Here is a 25,810-nt window from a genome sequence, read left to right as displayed (position 1 = left end):
GCGAGCCGGCCGCCGGCGCGGTCCGCCGGGTCTCGGGGGGACCGTGGGAGCGGGTGCGGGGCGGGAAGAAGAGCTGCCGCCTTCTGGCCGGGTGCGGGAGGTTAAGCTCTCCCCCTGTCATTCGGTGTAGGCACGTTAATGCTGGTTAGGGAAACCAGGTCACCGCGGGTTAGACTGGTGCCTCGGGGGCAGTGGTTTGCCAGTCAGAAACCTGAGAGCGAGGCACGCTGCTGGTTTTCCTCTTCTGTGGTGAATAAACCCCCTTATCTCCACCCTCGGATCGCGTCTGTTGAGGAAAAACTTGTTTCCCCAAATATGCCCTCGCGTAGCCCTGACCAATGATTCAGGCTTCGGCAAATACAACGGGCAAGACACTAAAAAAAGGAGCCAAACCCACCCGGTGCACAGGAGCTGTTCAGCATGGTCATGGTTAGCCATCAGTTGTCATACGACAGTCCCACACCTTAACTGCTGATGTTAATTGTATCCGTCTTTTTACGTAGTCGTGTGCTGCCTCAGTGGCTGTTAACCATAGCGGGTACATCTGCAAGAAGAAATTGCAGGTTTTTCCGAGGGACACCGAAGCAAGCAGCGTCTGAACTGTGAGAAAGCGCAGTGTGCACAGATGGAGCCAGTACTGTGAATATGGGTGGCACATATAATCGTTTACATCAAAGTGAGTTTGAGGGTTTTATTTGGAAGTGAGCCTAAAATAGAGAAAAGCAGTTGGAGGTCGTGATGCTGAGGCTAGTATGGCAGAAAAACTGCTGTGTGTGAAAGTGATTTTAATTACCTGTGCAGTGGCGTTTGAGTAAACCAGGGTGGTCATTGCTGACAGCTGTAACGCTGCGAGTGTTGGCTGGGTGCTGGGCTCTGGTTTTAATGTCAACTCTGCTACATATTGCTTAATCCCCATTTTGTCACAGGCTTCCCATCTGTAAATTAAGAGTCTTAAGTGAAAACTTGTATGAAAGGCCCTGTTTTTCACAAGGGTCCTTAGTATGTTGAACAACAAAGACTGTGTTGTTCAGGCATGAGAAGTGATTTGAAGTTGAGGAGTAGCCTGAGAAACATTTTGCTTAGCCGTTTGAGCCAAAACTTACTCAAAGAGCAAGATTTAACCTACTGTCTCACATATAACTGGCTACTGAAAGACTGCAGTTGAGGTGTGTGTTTCCATAGTTCACTCTATTGCAGATTGAATTAGTGCAGCTTAGTTTTTACCAACTACTATTTGAGATGTCTAAGCAAAACACTTCTCTGCATCTCAGTGCTTTCTCCTCCTTTGCAGCTAGTTTCAGACATATCTGATTCAATTATAAAATACTTAGTTTTTGTCTGAGTTAGGGTAAAACTCAGTGCAGGTGGTAAAAGCCTCCTGAAAAATCTGCAGACTCTTGGGTGGCTAGTCGTGAGTTTCGGACTGCCTTGGCTAGGCTCATTGAGGCATCTTCCACTGGTAAAGCAAAGCTCAGTTCTTTCCTCATTTGAATACGTGCTTCCAGAGTGAGAAACCTTTTTTCTTTTCCCATAAATGCCTTTTAAACATTTTATTCTGTATTAGGCCTTTCAGATGTAAGGAAGAAGCGGTTAGTGGGGGTTCATCAACTTGTGCTTATGTCTGTTCGTAAATGTTACATAATCTCTTTCTGGAAGACAGATGTTAAGCAATGAACAAAAGGGAAGGTCATCTTGTCTGCTTTGTATGTCCACTGGTGGTAGGTTGAAATTAGGCAGTTAAACCATTCGAAGTAATTCTGTTGTTGCTGCGAGGGGCAGTGAAGAATGCATCATCCGGTAGGGATGCTATAAATTGTTGTTTGCTCTCATGATAAATGTAGCTAAGATTTGGCCAAGTTCTTGCATTTGCTCATACGAAAAGTGTCCATTTTGCCTTACTGACCCGTGAAGTAGCACGTACAGGCAATGACTTAAATGAGACTTCAGGAGTACCTGTATGAAAGAAGGGAAAACATGGAGTGTGTCCCTTTCTCTGGTCTCCTCTCTTTGTTAAGTGCCTGTTAGGCATGACTGTAGGTGTATACCTACCCATTTTGACTACTAGGTATTGCACCATCTGGAGAGGAGCTGGAGTAAAGAATGAACCGGTGTCTGGAACATGTTTCTTTGGAAGCTTGCAAGCACATCTATGGGCAAGCGTATGAATAAACCAAGGTGATAATTGCTGATAGCTGTAACGCTGTGAGTGTTGGCTGGGTGGTGAACTCTGGTGGCTTTCCTGTAAGGACTGTAGAGGTGAAGCTGCCTTTCATGTTCATGAAGTGTCCCCCAAAACTTGGAAATTAGGAAGTTTATCAAAAGGACCAAGAATATGCATAGCAAGTCAGAAGTACCCTGCATCAGACTGCAGCTGTTAAGTGGATGTCCAGATGTAAGCTGTAAAGAACAGCACAAGCACATGTGGTAATTTCCTGCATATATACGATACTCTTCCAGTCGTCAGCTCTTCTCGGCCCATGGATTTTCCCATCCAGACCTGGTTTCTGTGTATTGAGTGATCTTCAGTGAGTGCTCTTCCATGAAGCACTTTGTATCCAATTAAACCCTTACAGTTCATTTAGGCATATCAACTTTTTATGAACCATTTTTTCAAGGATTTTCCTGTTCAGATTAGTATTTTGGTGTCTCAAGGTGATACCCCATACATGATGTTCTTGGGCAGAGAAGGAATACTAGGTCACCCATGGAACTGAAGGAGCCCGTGGAACAGAGACGAAAATGCACCTTAGTTATTTAGTTATGTTATTTTAGTACTAGTACAAATGTAATAGCTTGTAAAAGTGCATGAGGGCTGGGGTGTTAAGGCACTGATTTAAGGAGAATACTGTATCCCTGCAAAAATTGTGCTGACAAGTGCTGGTTTGAAATACCTCTATTAATTGGCATTCTTCAAAGCCAACTTAAAATCCTATTTGTCTGAGAGACTTCTGTGTGATGACAGAGATCTGATCTGTTCTTGTTTATGACTGTGATAATTTCGGGTACTGTTTACCTTTTTTTGCTGCGCCATCAGCTATCCTGACCCCTTAGGCTGGCGCGGGGTTTTTGCTCAGCGGTAGGGTGTGTGGCAAGGCAATCACGCTGTGTTTGCAGGTGCCATGCCCAGAGTCCTGCCCTGCCAGTCTGTGCAAACTTGGAACAGAGAGTTACAGATACACACCTGCCCTTCTCACTACTGCTGTGGGTTTTTCCTCCCTTTCCCACCTCCTTTGTAAGTTAAATGAAGATTTGGATCTTTCAAACTTTACAGCAGAGGAATAGTGTAATTATTTTTGCAGTGCCTCATTTGGAGAGAATGCAATGGTTCTTAAAGAAAATAGAGGTTATTATGAAATCCTGTACTGGTTTAAAGTGAATCATTTGCCTTCCTTTTAAGGGCTGCCAGGCATGGGGTACCTGGTCCCGGAATTCAGGCTGGGCCTAAGGAGAGGATTTCACCATCTTTTCTGCATTTGTTCGTTAATGTGGTGAACCAGTAGGAGCACCATTCAGCTGGTGAAAAGAAGTTTTATTCCAGGCTGAAAGAGGGGACTGCCATTAGAGTCTTAAGCTTTCATTTCTTTCATGGTGGTGCTCGCACAGCTTTATTGGCAAACACCACCACCACCCACCACCCCTGATCCGACAGCTTTCCCATATCACCTGTACACCTTTCCATGATCATACCTACTGGAATAGCAGTAGAAAATCAGCTATATGGTGGCTTAGTTCTGGCATAACCCAAATCAAAATGTTGGCTGTATTTTGACACATGGCGGATCTGTCCCTTCTTGAACTATGCTTTTTAACAAAAGGGAAGATAGAGGAGGAATATGTTATGTAGGATTAATTCTTGGATCATATTTCCCTTAAGCTAACAGGACTGGAAGTTACCTGTTTCCAAGAGAATGCAACTGGTCCCTTAAGTAGTTTGTTCCCCTCTATTTTGTCTTTAACCTAATGATAACCACCAAACAGTTGTGGAAGAGATGTCATTGCTTTTATGTGCATTTGTATTGAAGTGTCTAATGATTAACTGAAGTTCAGGTTTCTATTTCCCAAGCTTTGGTGGAGCTCAGACAAGAATGCAGAGCCTGAGCATGCATGTCCAGCAGTTCTGCCTTACTCCTTGTTAGGGGTGATCCTGCAGGGATGAAGTACATATACAGGGTGTAGGAAACTCATCAAGATCCTGTGCAGGTAACTGAGCTGTTGGTGAAGTCAGTCCCTTTAAGTTAAGGTGTCATTTCAGTAAAGAGAGTATCTTGGATGTTTAAATTATCAGCGTATGAACTAAAAAAAGGTAAGGTCTTTTCCATCTGAGAAATGCTTTCTCTTGCTCAAGTCTTAGGCCAATGGAAAAGCCTAGCATAAAAAGAATGGGCAAAATTCATACATTTTGGAGTGTGGATGTGCATGCACATACAAATGTCTAATAATTCCTAGTAGTTATCCTTGCTTTGTAAAGCAGCGTTAATATTGTTTTTTCTTAATGTTACATGTTACCTCAGAGTTTGGTTTAATTTTCTTTGTGCAGGAATTAATGGGTTCTATTTTCCCACCAACATCACCCCTTAAGAAATACAACCGACAGCTAATTCTGTGCTTTCTTTTGCTTCTTGTAGGCTGGCACCGATGCGGTTATATACGCTGTCCAAACGGCATTTTGTTCTGGTCTTTGTAGTATTCTTTGTTTGTTTTGGTCTGACAGTCTTCATAGGAATAGCAGGTAAGGGTGTTGTCCTTTCAAAAGATTACTGTTCTTGTATGCTTGTTCTGAACCTATTGGTATTTCCAGATATATTTAAATGCTAATGAGCTTACTGCCCCGAGGTGTCTTTGACAGGAAGAGGAAATTGTTTCTTCTATCTCATTCTTTCATAGGAGTACCACCTACACAGATTTAGTATTTGCACTTGCTTTGGAGGGGAGAGTCCGTAAAGTAAAACAAAACCAGCTTCAGCGCAACATAATTTTCCAGTGGACTGCTACATTCCTTTTCTTCTTTCTATTTCAGTTTGTGAAACGGTGGTGCTAATACTTGATCTCCTGTGAAGAAATCGATAACTATTTGTAAAGCCTCCTAAACCTGTGGGTGATAAAGTATTTTACTAATGTAAAAATATGAACTTCTGTTGTCGACCATATATATCTATGAACTTGGGTCTCTGGTTCCAAAGACCTTTTGTGGGAGTGATGATGTGATCTGGGACGCTAAGTACTTAGTGCCAGGATACTTATCCTGGAGATCAGAGGGATTTGTGGAAGTCTGGTCGACAAAGATACTGAGTGTCATTAGGCAGATGGAAAGCGTGGGAGTCCTCTGTATTTCATGCCAGAGAGCTTTTCCAAGTCTAAAACATACTTGAAATCAGCGTGCTGTCACTGCAGTGTTAATGAGCTAATACTCTGTTGTCAGGATGGCTTTGTCCACGCAGAAGTGCAGTGGCAGAGAGAGGGGAAGGGAGGGACTTGTACTTATTAAGCAACCCGCCCTCCCACCTCCATGTGAGAATTATTTAAGGACATTACCACCTCCTCCCACTTTACTGCTTATTTCCACATCACTCAGTGTGTTCTCCTGTGCCACTCTCTGACACTGATTGTCCTGTCTGTAGGGTTGTCACTACCTCTGCCTTGCCCTTCGCTTCCTTTAGAATGAGACTGGCTGCCCAGGCCTGGAACACATCTGCTCCTGCCTGCCTCGGAAAGAAGTGGGGGTTAATGGGAGGCAGCTGTTTGGGCTTTCTGGGCCCATCTGTGGCCTGTAGGCAGTGCGTTCTTCATAATAGCATTAAATAATAACATTTGTCTGTGAAATAAGATCTTCTTTCCTGCTGTTTGATTTATTGTAGCAGCCTAAGTTCCAGAGAGACTTTCCGTTCATAAAGGTTAACCCCTGGTATTCCTGTGACTTTCCTAACGATGCTGAAGGGCATTATTTGGCCACTAAAATACCATACAAATACATTTACAAAAATGCATTTTATATTAATGATAAAGTAAAAAACCCTGAAATTAATTTAGTGTCATTTGGATATTTTGCTTAAAAAGTGAACCACAGCTATAGTTGTGCATTTATACTGCCCAATTGCAAGAAATACAAGGAAGTTGTTTTACATAAGACCAGGCATAAAGCAGTGCTCCTGGAAGAGAAAACCGAGCATTTCATTCTAATTGGTAGCAGAGCCTAAAGGGAGCTTTGTTGGTGTGTTGCATCTCATCTGCATGCAGAGGGATCTGCTGATGTGGTTGCCTTTGGTCCAGGGGACTTGGCTGCTGTAAGCAAGGCTGGGTCATCTGTACCTTGCTGGGGTCCCAGGACTCCCCTGCGATCCCCTTCAGGAACTGGCGCGGCAGTGGGTTTCTTGTCCTTGTGAGGTTGGTTTACTGGATAGTTATGTTGACAAAGCCTGAACACAGCTCATTATAAGAACTTAATTATTTTTAAAAGAACTCTGTTTACCTTGGGAGGAGACACTGAACACTCACTGTGATTTTTTTTTTTTGAGGCTTTTGTTGACAGCTCCTTGCTCCCTGTGAAGGGAGGGAGGGGCACTAACAATAGGGAGCTCCCTCATTAAAGGGTGCACTCTGAGCAAAACTAACCAAACCCACTGAGTAAATGAAAAAGTGGGAGATATATCCATATTCTCTGTGCTACTTGGATATGCCGCTGCCCCTACTCAGCATCTCTATGTGCAGTTTGGGAAGCCCAGCAGAAGACTTGCTTCTCATCTGAGAAGTCGAGACAGTTGAATCCCAGGTGGCTGTTGCTCTTCAGTTCTTGTGACCCAAGACAGACTCAGACCTGGGTTTGTTTCCCAAATTGCACTCACTTTCTTTCCCTTTTCCCGATGGGTGTATGTTATCTTTGAGGTGAGACAAGTGCAAGGAAGATACAAGGTGCAGAGCTCTTTTCCTGTACCTGTGCGCTTTTCCTGTTCACCAGTTCAGGGTGGTTCTTCGCTTTCAGATGCGATTCTGTTAACTGAGCAAGACTAAAAGAATGACAGTGTAGTTTAATCACTACTTTTTAATAATAAGACCACAGCATCATTTTGGCCAGAAACTTTAAAAAACTTTAATATATTGCTTGCTGGAGGCATAGCAGTCATAGCAGTAGAACCTCATTGGTTTTGGTTGCTGCTCTAAAAAACTGTTGACTGTGATCTCACTGCCCCAAAATTGGTTCAGTTCTTCTGGTAAAAAACCCACCATTTTTAAAAAGGCTCATTCCATTGTTTAAGACAATTACTGAAATATGATGAAATATGATAAACTGTGAGAACTTACTGAAATTGAGTTATGCTTTTCAAAAAAAAACCAAACCATGCCTTCCAAAAATCTGCCGTGCTTATATGTACTTGAGAACTGAGAAGTTCAGTGATGCAGAACGGACTTTATAGTGTGTGGCTGGTAGTGAAGTTGAAATAATGTGAAGCTTTCTTTGAGTGTGATGGGTGAAATGCTTCATTTTTCCATTTGAAGTCTGTAGGATGGTTAATACTGTAATTAGAGTGGTTATGGAAGCCCAAGCAATGCTGCATGTTTAGAGCTGTCATGACAGCCTACTGAAAATACTTCCTGCACTGAATGATCCCAGGTTGCTCATTTGTAAACTTCCTTCTTTTCCATTGTTTCTCTGTAGTAGCTTTGAAGTCTGCGGTCTTCGTGGAAAAACTGCTTTTCTTGCATAATTTTTTTTAGTACTAAGTTTGTGACTTGAAATGGCATGTGTTGAGGATTAATAAATCACATTAAATAGCCAGACCAAATACGTAGGGGGAGAGACCATTTGGACACAGAAATCTTACTGTGGCTGGGAAGCCTCTGGAGTGACCCAAATACACACGTCTGTCCTGCCTGTGTCCCCACCTGCTGTACATCTCCTGTGTTTGTTCACACCCTGGTATACAGATACAGACCTTTTCCTACTCTTCCCTTTCCTTCCGGTTTAGTCCTTTTGTGTATGTGTGTTTGCATGCATGAGTACATACTTTGGTGTATGTACATACCTGCATGCATTCCACTTCTCCCCAGTACAACGGGTTCTTGCACACCTAAGACAGCTAAGGGGAAACCATACCGCTGTGTACAACCACCTTAGCAGAGGGTACACAGAAGCTGGGGCTAGACTCTTCGGAGGTGCGGGAAGATAGAGTGGAAGACAGACACAAGCTGGAGCACAAGAAATTCCAGTTAGATATTAGGAAATTTTTCTTACCATAAGGGTGATTAAATACTGGAACAGGTTGCCCAGGGAGGTTGGGGGAGTCTCTGTCCTTAGAGATGTTCAAGACCTGATGGACATGGCCCTGAGCATCCTGATCTAATTAAACAAGAGGGTGGACTAGAAGGCCTCTGGAGGTCTGTTCTAACACAAATTATGATTTTATTGCTTCCCATTTGCTGTATACAGAACTAGAGGTAGGGTGTGAGTGGGTGGATGCAACTGATTGGTATGTGTTAAGCATGTCTGTATCCAGAATGATTGGAAGAATGGTTGCATTAGAAGTCTGGTAGTGAGCTGAACATCTCCCACTGCAATTGGACATGAAATTCCATTGATTAAATAGGCTGTTTTAGGAGAAATTGTCTATAGAACTTCTATGCATTTATGTTTATTTATGTGACGATACACATAATATATTACAGCCCCAGATTTCTACAGAAAAGGAGGGGCCCAGTCTGAGCAGACCGAGAACTGTCCCTAAACAAACACGTGGGTATCTTGGCTTGAACAGACCAGTGCAATGTAAATCCAGCACGAAGCAGAAAGTACAGTTATTGTGATTATACGAGCAAGTACATAAAAAGGCATTAGCGTCATGCGCCCAGACACAATGAGCTGTGTTTGCCCTGGTACCCGAGCCTTGAGCGCAGCGCGTTACGGACGCTGTGCTCTCTGTAAATCAGGTAACTCTAGCAGTTTGGCGGTAGAAACTTTATAGTGCAATTAAATATGTTGTTTTTTCAGTTGTGTTTTTGCAGCCCTTGTTGAGCTTCAAGTAGCTGTAACAACAGTGCCACTGTAACTGAGTACTTTTCGTGACTGCGGTGTATAGCTTAGCTTGGGAAAAATACTGTGTGGGTGATTGTAGTCGTTTAGAGAACATATACAGGGCTTCTGACACGGACTGACTTATGATTTAATACCTATTTAATCATGCCTAGAAATACTATGGCAGAAAGTCTTAAAGGAACACCCAGGCCAAGTTTATTAATGATACTGAAATGTCTGAGTCATTACCCTTCAGCTTAAACATCTGAAAAGTGGGATACTATTTACCTGCTTTGCAGGGAGGTATTTTGTACAGCCTTTTGAAATCCTGTATTTATGTCATGACTTATCAGTCATACACATACTTCAATATTGTTTTCTTCCTTTTTCCACATTGTGTAGGTCCTAATGTAATTGAAACTTCTGTAGCAAGAACCGACTTAAATAACAGCCTAAAGGTAAGAGTTAATAAATACCACTGGATTACATGACTGGATGTATTTGATGTCGGTAACGTTCAACGTTCCCCTCCTTCCCCCCGGTTATTTTAAGTATTTAAATTTTTACTGGAAAACTTACTGGCCACATGGTGCTTTCCAGTTTGAGTCTGAAGGTGCGGTATTGCACTACCACTCTGTTATTTCGTGGGTGGCCCAGCAGACACTTCTAGTCTCTTGTGAGCAGATAAGGTAGAGAATTCTGTGGTGTTTCTGCACAGTAATTTCTGATGAAGTAACACTTCGGTGTTCGTAGGATTCCCTGGTGAATTCGTGTTGGGGATTGTTCTAGGGGGTCCAGAAATACAAATTGAGAACATAAACTGAAGAACATTGCTTTCAGTGGCAACTAATGATATCCCTCTTGTGATCTTCCTTTCTATCAGCTGGGAAGGAATATTTCTTCTTCCTGTTCATTGTTCACTGTCACGTGCCCAAGACATGGGATCTGGCTTCCTGACATGAGCCTTAACGTTCATTTTCTTGAAACCTTTTGTATTTTGGTTCTCAGTTCTTAGATTTTTATTTCTGTCTAGCTCTTCACTGTCAACCTACTATCCAAATTCTGTGAAAGTGCTAAAAAGGTTTCATTGTTTTGTTCTGATTTTTCTTTAAATATACTGGAACTTTTGGGTTTTTTGTCTGTTAGTCACCTACCTATGTTTGAACTGGTACTGTATTATGGATGTTTTGCCGTTTTTCTTCAAAACATATTTTCTTATCAAATAAGACAAGTGTTGCCTGCATGTAGGTTTTATCTGTTAATGATAACCTTCCATGCTTTTGAAATGGATGTGAGATTTTTAGAAAATCTAGTGGAAAATAGTTGTTGTTTTCATAATTGTAGGTGAATGGGTTTAAAGCCATGTAGCAGATGAGGGGTCACAAATCTGACTTTTGATGTAAAATGCCAGAAATTACTTCTTATTTTCAGGTTAGGTCTCAGAATTTTTTTTGCATATCCAAACTTTTTTGATTTACTGATGCTGTGTTTTATATGTGCTTTAAGTAGTCGTACCTTTCCTTACTTCAGTGCTGCGTGAAATACATGTGCTGTTTAAGCTACTTCTCTGGAAGACTTGTGTTTGAGCTGCTTATCACACTGTCCACAGAGTAGCACAAGTTAAATATATTCCCCCAGATATTGTCACAAAGGTAGTTAATGTGCCTTTTATCATTGTAACTACAGATGTATTATGTAAGAGAATAATGGCTGGTGCTAACCTTGTGGGTTTTTTTTTGCAGCTGAAGCCATTTAATTTAAGTTCGCCACCACTGTCTACTTACAATCAGCAGCTGTGGCTGACCTGCATAGTTGAGTTGGATCAGCAGGATGGTGAGACTCTTACCTCATTCTCAGGGAACTGCTACAGCAACTTGTATAGTGTATAGTATATATTTCATTTCATCTGTCACATACACAATCCTCTTGCTTTCTGGCTATGGTTGGTGGGCTTTTCCTCCAATACATTTTTCTTCCCCTCCACCCCCTGCCCCCAGTAAAGACATGGACAGCACTTATCTTGAGAACTGGAAGCAACAGGTATATGGAATAAGTTGTTTGTTATTTCTGTTGAAAGGAGTAGTATCTAGAGAATCTGTGTCTCCCTTCATTCTGGGGGAAGTGAGGTGTGTTCATTGTAATGATACTAATTTTTCAATAAAACTTCCCTGTAAATATGTGAGAAATACTCTATTAGTAATTGTTAATCTCTCAAGATTCAGTACAGGGCATTTGTGACTTACTGCCTAAGTATATAAATAAAGTCTTGTGGTTTTGTTATTAATATATTGGACTCCTGCTCCAGTAAAGTATGACTGAATAACTCTGAGTAATCTTTGGATATCCTATGTGTTTTAAACTATATTTGGAACTTTATTTGCGCTTTCCTTTCTCCATGTAGCAATAGCTTAATGTTTTCTCTTTTTGTTATAGTATCCCTCAAGAAGAATGTTACAATGACAGTCAAAGTACTTGGAGTGGTGAAGGATGGAAGCACGCCATACGTTAATAATCAGGTTCACAATCGGACGAGATTACTCAGTTGTACACAAGTATGTGCCCGCTTACACAAAAATCTGATGCAGTATATTTTCTTTAAGTCTATTTGTGTGCATGTGACATCGCATTGCAAACGAGGAGGGTATCTCTCTTAAGCACATCTTAGGAAAGACTACAGAGCATAGGTTTGTTTATAATTGCAACCCAGCTAGTAACGCGGACCAAGATACATACCCATCCATCTTTTGCTGTTTACTTCCGTGACTTGTGTCTGTTACTCCCTGAAGACCCCTCTTTCTTTTTAGAGTAGCTCTCTGCCAGCAAAGCTGTGTGTTCTGCTTAGTCACCTGAACAGATTTACCAGTACTGAAGAAAGGAACATGGTAGTAGAAGACATAGGGCTCCAGAGGAGAGAACAATTCTCCTCCAGCACCTAGCAGAGTGTTTGGTGGAAATTAGCTGGTGTCTGTGTTCTGAAAAACCCAAATTTTTCTTGCCACTTGTGAAGAAATGTTAATGTTTTGAGTTTCTAGTATAATTTTCACTGAAATTTTTAAGCTTAGAGACATCCAAAACAGCTTGTCCAGGTGCAAGACCTTTGGGAAGAGCACAGCTGATGTTTTTTGTGATAAGCATCTAGGGTAAATCAGATGTGTTCTTTATATACATATATACACATATATGAATCTGCAGAGATTAATGAATAGTGTTCCATTAGATTTAATTACACGCAGTCAAGAGAGCAATATGCTTGGGTTTTCACTTTCCTCCTGCTAACTTTTAGAAATGAGTTAGTACAAGGTAGCCCCATCTCACAATCTGATGATGACCTAGAGCTTGACTGACAAGAGTTATACAGACCCTTCCTGGTGCTGCCAGCAGTTGCTTTCACCAGCTGAAGTGAAAAGCTATCCTTGTTTATGGGTTCCACCTTTGATCATGCTGACTGATTTTATCAGTTTCTTCTGCTTTCATAGAATCACAGAATGGTTTGGGTTGGAAGGGACCTTAAAGCCCATCCAGTTCCAACCCCCCTGCCATGGGCAGGGACACCTTCCACTAGACCAGGTTGCTCTAAGCCTCATCCAGCCTGGCCTTGAACCCTTCCAGGGATGGGGCATCCACAGCTTCTCTGGGCAACCTGTGCCAGTGCTTCATGACCCTCTCCATTGGGTGTCTTTCAAGAAATTCTTTACCTGTGGGTCTTGTTTGAGTCTTATTCTGAGTGATCAAGATTGGTAAGGTGTATAATAAATATCATCAGTATCCAACCATTTAGAAACAAATTCTCCCGTGTATACTGTAAGAGTGCATATGCTGGAATAAACTGAAAGCTTTTACATACTGTTCCTCACTGTGTGTTCACAGAAATGCAGTGAAATCATTGTTGCTCACCTTGGCTACCTGAACTACACTCAGTACAACATATTTGTTAGCTTTGAAGATCTCAGTAAGTTAACGTACACCATCCAGAATATCACTTTCACAGTAAGTATAAAGCTTTATACTAGGAAAAGAAATCTCTTTAATTCTTAATGCTGTAGAAGTCTGCTTTAACTGTAATAAAAAAGTTATCTCATTTTTGAAGATAAAGATGCATCATAATTAATTTTTCTGTCACTACTAATGTCAGAAGTGTTATAGCGTTTGCTGTTAATAAGGGTCTAGACCAATTTTTTTAACTCTGTAAGGAGAGGTTTTTCTTTCATAACTGCTAATGCTGTTTTCCAGAACAGATCAATCTAGTCTAATTCCTGTGAGTAGTTTTTAACAGCAGGCAAGCTAGACTAGAACATCCAGTTTTCTGCATTTGCTTATTGAGCTGTTGCCACTCTAAAGCACAGTATCTTTTTCAGCCTCTCCAGTAGGTGTGTCTGAATTAGCAAGATTTTTGCAGACCTTACAAAAGTGTGGGCTAGAAAGATTTAACTAACTGAAAGAAAAAGGAAGATTTTTTTTTAACTGTGCTTATGAGGAAGAGAAAAATGTTTACTCAGGTAAATAAGTGGGCTAATAGAATAATTTATTAAAATAATCCCTAGTGAAATAACTAGCTCAGTTCATCATGCTAAAAATTGCTTATAAAACACTTAAATCATCATTGTCTGCTGATTGGCTCCAGAAGGAAATTTAGAAACATTTGCATTGGGAGAAAATGGCACTAAACCAGATTTATGATACAGGCTACTGCGGTACATTCTACCTGGATGCAACATTCAGCATGTCAGAGCAAGTAGCAAGCAAAGATCTTGCTGTAAAGCAAAAGTGGTTTCTATCTAGTAAACGAACTTCATGAATATTAATATTTGTAATATTCTGGTGCATAAAGTATATCATTAAAAATAAGCTGGGGTGGGGGGGAACAAACTCACAAACCCTTTGCTTAGTTCCAGATTTCAAACGGGACAAAGTGTTGGAGCGTTGGTGGTTGTGAGGCTGATTATCTTGCTTTGCGCAGCACACTGAGTATGTTACAAAGTGTCAGGGTAAAAGAGAAGCAAGGGTGTAGGGCTGCTTGGGTCACCTTTTCATCAGCCAGTCCTAGGGGTCTGAATTTATTCTTGTCTTTCCATGGTGCCATGGTGGGATTTGGTTATACCTTTAAATTTTGAAAAGCCGGAGAACTCTTCAGTACCTGTCGTAAGTGCTAATTATTGATGTCATGTGTACCCTGGGAAAACATGGTTCATTGGGCTATTTTCCTTCTGTTTTCTTGTAGTGGAAGACTTACAATCCAACTTTTTCACAAGTGGAAATATGGTTCCGATTTGTCTTTGTGGTTCTTACTTTTCTGGTCACGGTAAGATTTGGTTTCGATTTTTCTGGAGTATATTTAGTAGGCAGCAGGTAACACTGCGCTGTAGCACGGTGTTCAGTATCTCAACCCCAGGTGGCAGAGTTAGGATATCACTGAATGGGTGTAAACAATGTTCCTAAAATACTTACGTAGTTGCTGCTTTTAGGTTTTTACAAGTGGTGTTGAAGAGGCATTAAGAAATAGGATAAATGGGAAAACTTGTTTTTCTAAGCTCTGATTCTGAATTGCACAGAAAGAATTTAAACAAAGGAAACTGTGATTAGATGCCAGAAAAAGTGTGTATGCGGTGCAGGTAGGCTCAGACATGGGAATAGGGTGCCTAGGCTGTGGGCTGTCCACCTCTGAAAACGAGCAAGACTCAGTTGGGTATGACCTTGATCTGCCTTTGAAGTCATCGCTGCCTGGAGTGCGAGGATAGGCCAGATGAGCTCCAGAGGGCCCTTACTGCCAAAGTTATGCTACGGTTGAGATTCCCTCTCCCATCCAACCTGGTCTGCCCCCTGGAAAAGAAGTGTGTGTGGGGGGAAGAAAAACCAAAACCACAACAAAACAACATAAAATCTAAAATGCAGAATTTTCAGAGTAGCATTTTTCTCACGTAGATGAGGTCACTCAGCAGGTAGCTGTGAATGTGATATGGAATCTGTTTTTTTAAAAAGTGAATTTAAGTGGCAGTTGTTGGTAGTGCGTGCTCAGTAATTAGGCAACGTATTTTCATACGCTGTTGATTGGCACAGTAGTCGCTGGTTTCCTTCTCAGTTTGCTGGAGAGATTAAGTAATTTGCAAGGGTAAGCCAGCAAACCTGAAACAGAAGTAGAAGTTAGGAGTTGTGGCTCCTGTTTTACAGTGTTCTCAGTGGCAAAGCCCTCCCGAAGTAGCAATCTCTTTACTCTGGTAAAACCACTAAGGGCTGTGTTCCTTCCTTACAAGTTGTTGTTGTTGTTGTTTTATAGTGTCTGTTTGCACATTCCCTCCGGAAATTCTCCATGAGAGACTGGGGTATTGAACAGAAATGGATGTCCATTCTCCTTCCTCTCCTGCTGCTTTACAATGGTACTTGCATCCTGGAATTTTTAGAAAAGGGCATAATGAGCAGGTGGATTTCATTCTTTTCAGTCCCGTGAATGTCCACTCTGTTTAAAGCTCCGATTGGAATAGGTGGCTGCAACCATACTGAACCTTTCATATAGCGACACTTAAATGCGGTTTCTGTGTTTATCTGCTAAGTCTTACTTCATTTTTCTGATACTTGCAGTGTAGTTTAGAATGTAGGCTACTTTTAGTCCGGTGAACTGCATCAAACTGTGGCACTCACTCCTCTAGCAGTACCAATCTGTTTAAAGCTCCGATTGGAATAGGTGGCTGCAACCATACTGAACCTTTCATATAGCGACACTTAAATGCGGTTTCTGTGTTTATCTGCTAAGTCTTACTTCATTTTTCTGATACTTGCAGTGTAGTTTAGAATGTAGGCTACTTTTAGTCCGGTGAACTGCATCAAACTGTGGCACTCACTCCTCTAGCTGTACCAAAAGAATATTTGCCTCTCAGACTTCCTGTGATAATTTTATAGGTCATCACCAAGAGCAGTGGTTTAGTAGAAGGTCTGGTAAAACCTGGCATCTAGAAATGTTAGCAACCGTTTCAGGTTATGTCCAGAGCACAGAGGATTGATGCTGAAGGCACCATTTTCTTTGTAAATTAAGATACAGAAAACTTCAGTTTAATATACTCGTGTAATTTGAAAAAACTAGGGTTGGTTGTTCTTCTGAAGATACATTCTGCTTTACTTTCTGTGATGGAAAAGACTCTGCTTTCCCCCGTTTAACATTTTTTTTTCCCTTCTTACTTTGTTACAGATCCCTTTTTCCCCCTTTCTTTTCTGGTGAACAGCTGGTTTCCTGGAATGCTGGATGATCTATTCCAGTCACTGTTTCTGTGCGCACTGTTGTTGTTCTGGCTTTGTGTCTACCACGGTATAAGAGTACAGGTAAGGGCGCAACATTATCTACTGCTTACTGAGAAGACAGGAATTTTTTTTTTCCAGTTCTCTCAAAAGGTGATAAAAATAAAACCAAATTTAAAAATAAAAAGAGAGACATTTATTTTATTCTTCAAGTACAATGTGTCACCTGCAGCTTTGGAGTTAAAATGATTTGTGGTAAAGTCTTGAAGCTGCCATGCCTAAATGAGATATACAGGACAGTCCACTCTATTGCAAGTCAGTCTGCAGAATTATGACACCATTATGCTTTTTTCTTGCTTGAAGGGTTTTGTTCATAGAATCACAGACTGGTTTGAGTTGGAAGGGACCTTAAAGACCATCTAGTTCCAACCCCCCTGCCATGGGCAGGGACACCTTCCACTAGACCAGGTTGCTCAAAGGCTCATCCAGCCTGGCCTTGAATACTTCCAGGGATGGGGCATCCACAGCTTCTCTGGGCAACCTGTTCCAGTGCCTCACCACCCTCTCCGGGAAGAACTTCTTCCTGATATCTGATCTAAACCTCCCCGCTTTCAATTTAAACCCATTACCCCTTGTCCTGTCACAACAGGCCCTTGTAAAAAGTCCTCTCCAGCTTCCTTGTAGCCAACCAGTCTATATCCTTCTTTGTTGTGGGTTCCACAGCTGGACGCAGCACTCCAGGTGGGGTCTCACAAGAGCAGAGTAGAGGGGTAGAACCCCCTCCCTCAGTCTGCTGGCCACACTTCTCCTGATACAGCCCAGGATACGGTTGGCTTTCTGGGCTGCCAGCACACACTGCCGGCTCATGTCCAGCTTTTCATCCACCAGTACCCCCAAGTCCTTCTCCTTGGAGCTGCTCTCTATCCACTCCCCACCCAGCCTGTACTTGTGCTTGGGATTGCCCCAACCCAGGTGCAGGACCTTGCACTTGGCCTTGTTGAACTCCATGAGGTTGGCAGTGGCCCACCTCTCCAGCCTGTCCAGGTCCCTCTGGATGGCATCCCTTCCCTCCAGCGTGTCGACCGCGCCACACAGCTTGGTGTCGTCGGCAAACTTGCTGAGGGTGCACTCGATGCCATCATCCATGTACCCGACAAAGATGTTAAACAGCACAGGTCCCAACACTGACCCCTGGGGAACGCCGCTCATTTTGTTATTGTATATGGTGCTAGATTGTTTTTAAACCACTTTAAAGTACTGCGTAAGATAAATATGAGTTCTGGAGCATATTCCTACAGTTACAGCAGTACCACTGAAACATGTGGGACCTTATAAAAAGGATGCCCTCAATCTGCTGCATCTTATTAACACAAATGGTGATACAGTTTTATGTTGTCTGTAATCACCTGCGCAGGTTAAAAATACAGGAGAGTCTTAATGTAGTTCATGTTGAACAAAACAACGATCATAATTATTTTATTCTGTCAAGAATGAGTGAAATCTCAAATGTGGGTTCACTTCTTCACCACACTATTGTTTTCTCAACAGGGGGAAAGGAAGTGCTTAACTTTCTATCTGCACAAATTCTTTATTGTTGGACTGTTGTGGCTGGCCTCTGTCACACTGGGAATATGGCAAACGTAAGTAAAATTTAGTGCAGAAGTAAGAAGCTGAGATTTTTCAGGAACAAGAAAATTGTTTCTAATTAGTGGTATCAGTTTCTTAAAGCTCTGATTGTGATACAGGAATGGAGTTCAAATTCTTACACATTCCTGTTCCGCAAATTACGACGGATTTGAAAACGGAATTCTTCACGGACGATCTAGTAGTACATAATCTTGTAAATCAGAGTGAGATCTAGAGGTCACGAGTTTGTCCGTGTGTGATGGCTCCCGGCAGTACTCCCTCTAGCGCTCTGTCCCAGTTAGCGTTCAGTATTTGAAGCAAGTGTTTCCGTGTAGTTCACTTTCTCGGCTGTTAAACCTGCACAGCTGGTATTGACAGGGCGCAGTGACGCTGTGCTCTCTCTCCTCCACGCTCAGTTCTTTTGCTTTGGGTTAGTGCTTCTCTTTTTTTTTTTTCCCCCCCCATCTCATTGTGTTGACATAAAGGTGTCACCATTCTCCACACAGAAAACCCTCTCCGTTTCGGTATGTTTGTGGTTTCTAAACCGTTTTAGTCTCGAGTGTTTGCCTCTTATTTTATTTCTCAGAAGGAAGATACTTTCTAACCTTCTTCATGCCGCTGCCCATTGTTGAAGGCAGCGTATTGGCAGGAAATGCTTGTGGGAATGCCCTATCGGCACAACTGCTACGAGGGAAGGCCTTACACCACAGTTATTGCCTCCGTGTAATTCTCACCACCAAGGATAAAATTTAAGCACTAAATCCTGAAGCCTTGTAGGAATTCACATACGTTTCTAAAAAATAAGTGGGGAGATTAAGCATCCTCACAACTGAAATCCTCCACACTCCTTGAAAACTTGCCTTGGGAAGGAGGAGAAGTCACGTCATGTAGAGTGTCACGTCGGCACCAGTGGCATTGCACCAATTTATGCAGCCAAATCCTCTAGTTCTAAACGCCGTGTAGTAACCTCAAACCTTTTCTTTGTTAGTGGATTTCTTGGTCAGTACAGCTTTTTGAGCTTGTCCTTTTGTAACCGTGGAAGTACCACTTTTTCATCTTGATTTTCTTTCTAGTGTTAATGAAGTACATGATCCTACATATCAATACAGGGTCGACACAGGTAATTTCCAGGTAAGTTGGAAATATTTTCTTCCTAGTAAACTGTCAGGTGGAGTTAGGCTGTACAAGGAGGTGGGGGTTGTTCTGCTATTAAAATCTGTAACACAATTTAGAAAATAGCAGATGCTGGTCAGATGGTCTTATTCTGGCTAGGGTGCTTTTAGTTTTGCTGTGGATCCTGGATAGGCCATATTGAGCTCCATCCCAGTGAGAAGAGTAAATTGTCTTGCAAGTTTGGAGACTCAGCACCACAAGTTTAGTCACAGACGACTGTTGGGATTGAAAGAAATTTTCTTCAGCCTTTTATTAAAGCAGTTTGGACATCTTTAGTCCTGCCAAAATCCTCTGTCCCTAGTACATTTCAGACTTTGTTGTTCTGAAGGAAGATCTGATTTACAGTGGTCCTTGCATTGTTTTTTTTTTTAGGAAATCATTGAGATTCAGCTAACTGAACTCAGTGAACAAAATGATGTCTTCTGTTTACAACATCCTTTCTTTACACTCCCCAAAAACCTACCTTGATGCAGAGCCATCTCGTTTTGTGTTTCCTTTCATAGGCCTACTTCCCCTGAATAAATGGGCCATTCTGTGATGTCCTTTGGGAAATAATGATTTCTACTGAGGGAAGAAGGAATAGATAAAGTTCTGTTAAATAATAAAAACTAACGCTCCTCTTACAGGGAATGAAAATCTTCTTCCTTGTGGTGGCAACCACCTACGTTCTCTACCTTTTGTTCCTGATAGTGAGGGCGTGCTCAGAACTGCGTAACATGCCTTATGTTGGTAAGGAGTATTTCTTTTGATTCTGCCCTGGGCAGGCTGGCTTCTCCTAGAGGTTGGTGTAAGTTGGCTCATAACAACTTTTCTCGATCTTTTTCAGATCTCAGGTTAAAATTCTTGACTGCGTTAACCTTTGTAGTGCTTGTCATTAGGTAAGGCTTTTTCAAGTAGAGTTCTCAGTACTGTTACAGTCTTGTTTTCAGGGCTTTGAATACATTTTGTTGATAAAATTGATGATGAAACTGAGGAATGGTTTTGAAATGATTGTTATGGCAAGCATTTCTTATTTTTTTTAAACCTTCTAGAGGCTTTTAGAGCTAGCTTTACATTATTTACACAGCAATACGCTGCAGGGGTTAGAGGTTCGCTTAGCAGAGGCGTTTTCTGCCCTGCCGAGTGGTCTGCAGTGCGCCGTTCTGGAGCTTTGTAAGCTTCACTTAAAGCAGAAGTTTAGAATTAGTTTCTTTGATTACTGTTAATATCTGTCTCCCTCACTCCAATCAGTTATTTCAAATTACTGGTGACGCTTGTATTGTCTGTAGTGGATGAAATCTGAGGGAAATAGACCGGGGTAGGTGGGCGGGAGTTCTTTATTCAGTTGACCGCTGACTTTTAATCACGAAAGAATGGCTCTTACTTTGGAACTGTGAAAGCAACTGTGTCCTAAAATAAACGGTCAGTGTGGTAACAACCCTTTTCTCTCGCACTCTCCTACTAAGTCACCGTTCCAATTCTGCGCTTTAAGGACACGGTACACCTATGTGCTTTTAACTTTTTTCCACAGCATCGTTATACTCTACCTGCGCTTCGGGGCACAAGTTCTCCAGGACAACTTTGTTGCTGAGCTGTCGACTCACTATCAGAATTATATCCTTGTCTTGTGGTACTGCTCGGCTAGGGACCTTAATCTGTTTTCATGCAGAAGATACTTAAAAATGCTAAGTACCTAAGGACTGAGACCTCTGACTCGTAGGTGGGCTTTTGAAGTTCAGCCTGTTCTGATCGAGGTCTCAAGTCAGCGTTTTGTAACAGCTCTTTGTAAAGATGAGGAGCTGAAACAGCATCAGTTTACCTTGTTTGTATGACATAAATCACAGCTGCATTTGATACCCTTCAGAAGGAATGAAGGCCTAGATATGCATGCGTTCAAGTAATTTTAACAAGCTACTGTGACAAATTTGGCTGCGTCTGCTGCCTTAATTCAGTCTGCTGTATGCCTGTCGGTTGGCAGGGGGTGTACCAAAGTATTTGAGAAATTAAGAGGTTGGAAGTCACTGAAAATGCATTTGTGTGTTGGTCCAAGTCTACGTGTGGAAGAGGTCACAGTATTTCTGATGTCTGTTGGCAGTGGGATTACAGACTGTATTTCTGGACCTGAACCACGAGATCCCAATTCGTTCTACTTTCTGAAAGTGCCCGTGTTACTGCAACTGCTCCAGTTACTGATAAGCCAAGATATGTGTTGGAGCTAGTAGAAAACAATACGTAAAGCCATTAGTATTTCCCCAAAATGATGGCAAGAAGCCACCTTCAGAGTTCTGTCTACAGATGGTCCTTTTTCCTTCCTTCTCGATCGCTGGGCCAAGGAAGAACTTAAAGCAAGCCAAAACAACACAACCCCACCTGAACAACCCCCCTCACTCAGCTTTCTTTTCCCATGGAAGGCAGAACTATTCCATTTACCATGCACTCCACCATTCTAGAGCGGACCTTATCCCAGCGAGTGTTACCTCTGTTAAAGCTTTGTCTTCAGTGGGAGCTTTACCTTGAAACCACTTGAGTACATCAGTTGTCACTGGATTTGAAACATGCAGTTTGGTTCAGCTGTTCATGCTCTCAGGCTTTAGTAAGGTAGACATCCTTGCCACCAAAACACCTTATGGGTGGTTTGGGTCTTGTTTCCAAAGTTAATGACGTATGGCGCTATACTGAGCAATATCCTTGACACTTAACTACCAGCAGAATTCTTATCGTTTTATGGTTTGTTGAACTTTTATCTCTACACATTAGCCTTCGTGTATTCCCCTTCAAAGAATGCACTATATGGTAAGTGTAAGCAATTGTCTGGCAAACTTAAGACGACAAGAGCCTGGGTATTAGCCGTTACCATCTGACATCTTTGCATCTTGGTTGTCTCGTGATTGTTTCGGTTTGAGTTAAGGTGAGCAGAAGCTGCACTGCTCCAGAGAAAACTAGTGTTGGAAGTGTGAAGGTACACATAAAATGTATACAACCAATCAGCTAGACTTGAACTCTTACGCACTTAGAACAAGCTTATGGTCAATACGGTGCGTGCATACCATGCACTGACTTCTGTACTGACTCACAGACAGTAAGGGGCAGCAGTACTTCACTTGTGCTTAGTTCTAACAATAAAGTTAATATATTGGCACGCTGGCAAACTGGACTCTGAAACAGGTAACATGCTGTTGGAAAAGCAGGAGTGAAGCTGATCTCTAACAACTTGCTATGGGGAGGGGGCTGCACAGAGCCCATGTGAGGGGAGATAAATCGGTGGCACTTGTTTCAGCATTCCTGTATAGAGGCTGTCGTCTGACTCACGGGATGATTATAACGTAGTATCCTCTCTAACAGATAAAGATTCTGTAAAATCTTGAAAAGGATGAGGCTTTGAGCAACCTGGTCTAGTGGAAGGTGTCCCTAGGGGAGGTTGGACCTAGACGGTCTTTAAGGTCCCTTCCAACCCAAACCAGTCTGTGATTCTATGAAAATAAATACTTACACTGAGTACATACTCTGCTTAAATCACCGAGTTCATAATAGAGAACCATAGAACAGCCTGGGTTGGAAGGCACCTGGAATGATCATCTGGTCCAACCTTTTGTGGGAAAAGGAGCTCAGATGAGATTGTCTAGCACCCTGTCCAATCTCATCTTGAATGCTGAGGTGTGCAGGGGGAAAGGCGCTAAATAGTGGAGCTGATCTTTTCTCCAGACTTTTTAGAGTAGAGACGGATGGAACTGTTACAGAAAAATGCTATTTTTCTATTAAGAAAGACGAGAAATGGCTGGGTGAGGGTAAAGTTAAAAACTTGCATTTGGGTTGCAAGAATTATTAGTTTATAGAAGCCAGAAAGTAAAAAGCTGCCAGGAAAAAGTTGTGTAGGGCAAATGGCTGGATTGAGTTTTACTTGCATATAATTATGAAGGGCAGCTAAGCAGCACACATTATGGAAGAAACGAAGGCCTTAAAACAAGGCAGGCAGAATCGTCGTGAATAGCCAGTGGGAAGTATGTGCTTCCTTTCATCTGGCAATAAAGGTACGAGCCCGTCCTTCATCTGTTACGAGAATGAAAAAGAACTGGCTAGTCACTGATTTAAGGGGTTACAGTTTTGGTCTGCTTATGTCTGTAGCTTGGAAATAGCCAGGAAGTTAATGAAGTGCTTTTTAAATATATATGAACTTTTGAGTGATGACTAAGAATAGTGAAGTCTGACTTAATTACTCTTACGTGCAGGTTGAAGTAATGTGACATAGGAAACTGCACAAGGGAGGAAATCTGCTTATTCAACACGGAGAACGTCTATCTAATAATGAGATAGTTGTGTCATCCCCTTAACTCTTCAGAATACCATGTTGTTGTGGCTGACGGGTGAAGAATTTAAAGGAGAAATTTCCTGCTGGGATATGGTTTCGTTGAATTGTAGTTGCGACTTCCTTGGAAGTTGTTGAGGGTGCTGCTTCAGCGTTGGGTTCGAAGTACAGCCACGTTTCTACATGTAATGCGCTGAACTAACCCTTACTTGTGTTTTCCAGAATCACAGTTGAAAGACAATCCTGCTTTTTCTATGCTGAATGACTCAGATGATGATGTGATTTATGGGTAAGATTATAAAATACCTGTAGAGAGTTACTTTTGGTGTGTTATTGTCGTGATGTTCTTTTCCACGTTCATTATGCCAGTGAAGGCTTTGTAGGTCGTTAGTGGAAGCATTCTGCCTAAAGAACAGAAAGACAACCTTATTCTGAAACAGAAGTGCCCTCAGAATGCATGTTACTTCAGTTTTTCTTGGTTTTGGTTTCTACAAGGGATTGCCATGACAGTGATACAAACTGGTGAGTAAGCATTAGGGTGCTGGCAGGTCATGAGGCAGGGAGAGATGTGAAAGGAAAGCGCTTCCCTTTTAAGTGAAGGAAGGACTGCAGGAGCCTGCGGCGCCAGCAGAGTGGCAGCTCATACGTAAACGCTTCAGGGAAGGAGAGTGGCTCTTCTGAAGTGGCCATCACTTTCTGAGATGAGGACAACCAAATCTAGCAAAACTTCCTGCACTTGGGTGTTGACGTAATAAGAGAATTACAGCAGCATTTAACCCCTGTCCCGATCAGGTGTCTCTGTGCCAGGCACCGAACGAACTCTGATGCTTTCACCACCTCCCAAAGACACTGAAGTGGGGGGCAGAGTGAGGACGGGATTGATACTGCAGTAAGCCGAACAGGTTTGTGCCAGGCCAGCTGTGTGCCTTGTCTGAGGCAGCTCACCTTTTTAGCAAGATGAGCAGTGGTAGTAGCAGCCTGTGTCTCTACTAACCCTCGCGAAGAGTGGCTCGTAGTGACCGGAGTAACTCTTACTATGCGTGATCCTCTGGAGAGAAGTCGTATATCTTGGTCATATCCCCATCAAGGAAGGAAAGCAGCAGCTTCTTACCCAAATAACAGTGTGATGCCTGGATGCGGTTTAGAACTGTCCTGTTTATTTTGGACTCCCTAGCTGAACACCGTGTTCAGAATCTGTAACAAGTTTCTGTTTTGCAGGAGTGACTACGAAGAAATGCCACTTCAGAATGGCCAAGCTATTAGAGCCAAGTATAAAGAGGAATCGGACAGTGATTGATTTGGATGTAGACAGACCTGTTCCGCTGGAATTAAACCGGTTGTGAAGTATTCCTACAGGGACAACTTCCTTGGCTTCCTTACAGTTTGCTGTCATCCGAACACCGACTCCCAGGAAGGACATCCTGCTTCTGTTTCTGTTTACAAAGTGAAAACTGAGAAAAAGAATGCTTGAAGAGGTTGTGGGGAAAACTTAAACCAAAATTTTCATGGCTTATGACATGCCTGACTTGAAGAGGTTGTGGGGAAAACTTTTAAGAAACCAAAATTTTCATGGCTTATAAAATGCCTGATGGCAGGATGTCTGTGGACTAAACCCATTAGGTCCCTATCCATTTAGAGGTGTCGCTGATTATAGGCTGATTTTAAAATTGCTTCCTTGCTGCTTGGGGTTGGTTTTAATTGTTTTGAGGATTATGTACAGGATACGGTCATCCGTCTGGTTCAGTTGTGCTGGCTCCTTTGTATGCTGTCCACTGCTGTACGAAGTGCCTCATCTCCCTTTCAGTTTTCTACCTTAGTCTTTCCAGCTGGAGGCAGGGAGTGAAGTGGTTCACGGGTTTTCCTCTATTTTTTTTTTTTTTAAGAGAAGAAAAGCTTTCCATTCTTCCTTTGAAGAAGTGATAATAGACTTAAGACCATTTTCAAAATGCATTTAAATAAGTTTACCAGACTTGTAAGTGCAAGGTATGTGCAAATGCTCAAGTTCTAGTGAGTTAAAATAGCCTCAGTGGTGCAAAAGTATTTGCATAACATGTTTCGTAACGTGCTTTACTGCCACCACAGAAGTGTTTGTTTTGGTTTTTGCTTTGTTTTTTTAAATGGCCCTTTCCAATGGAAATATTTAGGCAGCGACAAATCTCAGAAGGAAGACAGTAGTCTTCTTTCTGGGGTTTTTTTGTATGCTGGAGGAGATTGTTACAGAGAATACAGTAGGAAAGTTGCATCGAGAATTACAATTTCAAATTTCCAAATATTTAATTTTTAGAGGCTTTTTCTACACCAGAATTTTTCCTTAAGTCGTATTAATAGATCGTGAAACCTGCATCCTAGGAACAGTCGTGGTCGCTCACGTATTGAACGTGCACGAGTTTGCTTTTGAGCCCGTTCTGTGCGTAGTTCAAGTTCCTTGTTGCAACCTGTACGGACTGGAACTTCCACTAGCACATTTTGTGACTATCTGCATTCCAGTCTGTGCTGGAACA

The 25,810-nt window shown here is 42.1% G+C and overlaps 1 protein-coding gene across 1 annotated transcript; it reads left to right on the top strand.

Moving 5' to 3' along the window:
- The first annotated feature begins 3,772 nt into the window (after window positions 1-3,772).
- Window positions 3,773-24,606, top strand: TMEM181 (transmembrane protein 181). The gene is made up of 17 exons (XM_010159553.1): window positions 3,773-3,840; window positions 4,626-4,729; window positions 9,407-9,462; window positions 10,747-10,837; window positions 11,438-11,556; window positions 12,872-12,991; window positions 14,223-14,303; window positions 15,276-15,375; window positions 16,182-16,312; window positions 17,777-17,868; window positions 18,928-18,985; window positions 19,654-19,756; window positions 19,854-19,905; window positions 20,538-20,620; window positions 21,710-21,799; window positions 23,532-23,598; window positions 24,528-24,606. Exons 1-17 carry the CDS (start codon window positions 3,773-3,775, stop codon window positions 24,604-24,606), a joined length of 1,494 nt encoding a protein of 497 aa, XP_010157855.1.
- The last annotated feature ends 1,204 nt before the right edge of the window (window positions 24,607-25,810 follow it).

The sequence above is a fragment of the Eurypyga helias genome, unplaced genomic scaffold, assembly GCF_000690775.1.
Source record: "Eurypyga helias isolate BGI_N326 unplaced genomic scaffold, ASM69077v1 scaffold769, whole genome shotgun sequence".
Lineage (NCBI taxonomy): Eukaryota > Metazoa > Chordata > Aves > Eurypygiformes > Eurypygidae > Eurypyga > Eurypyga helias.
Note: the sequence above shows the minus strand (reverse complement) of the source record. Positions and strands in the feature narration are given on the sequence as shown.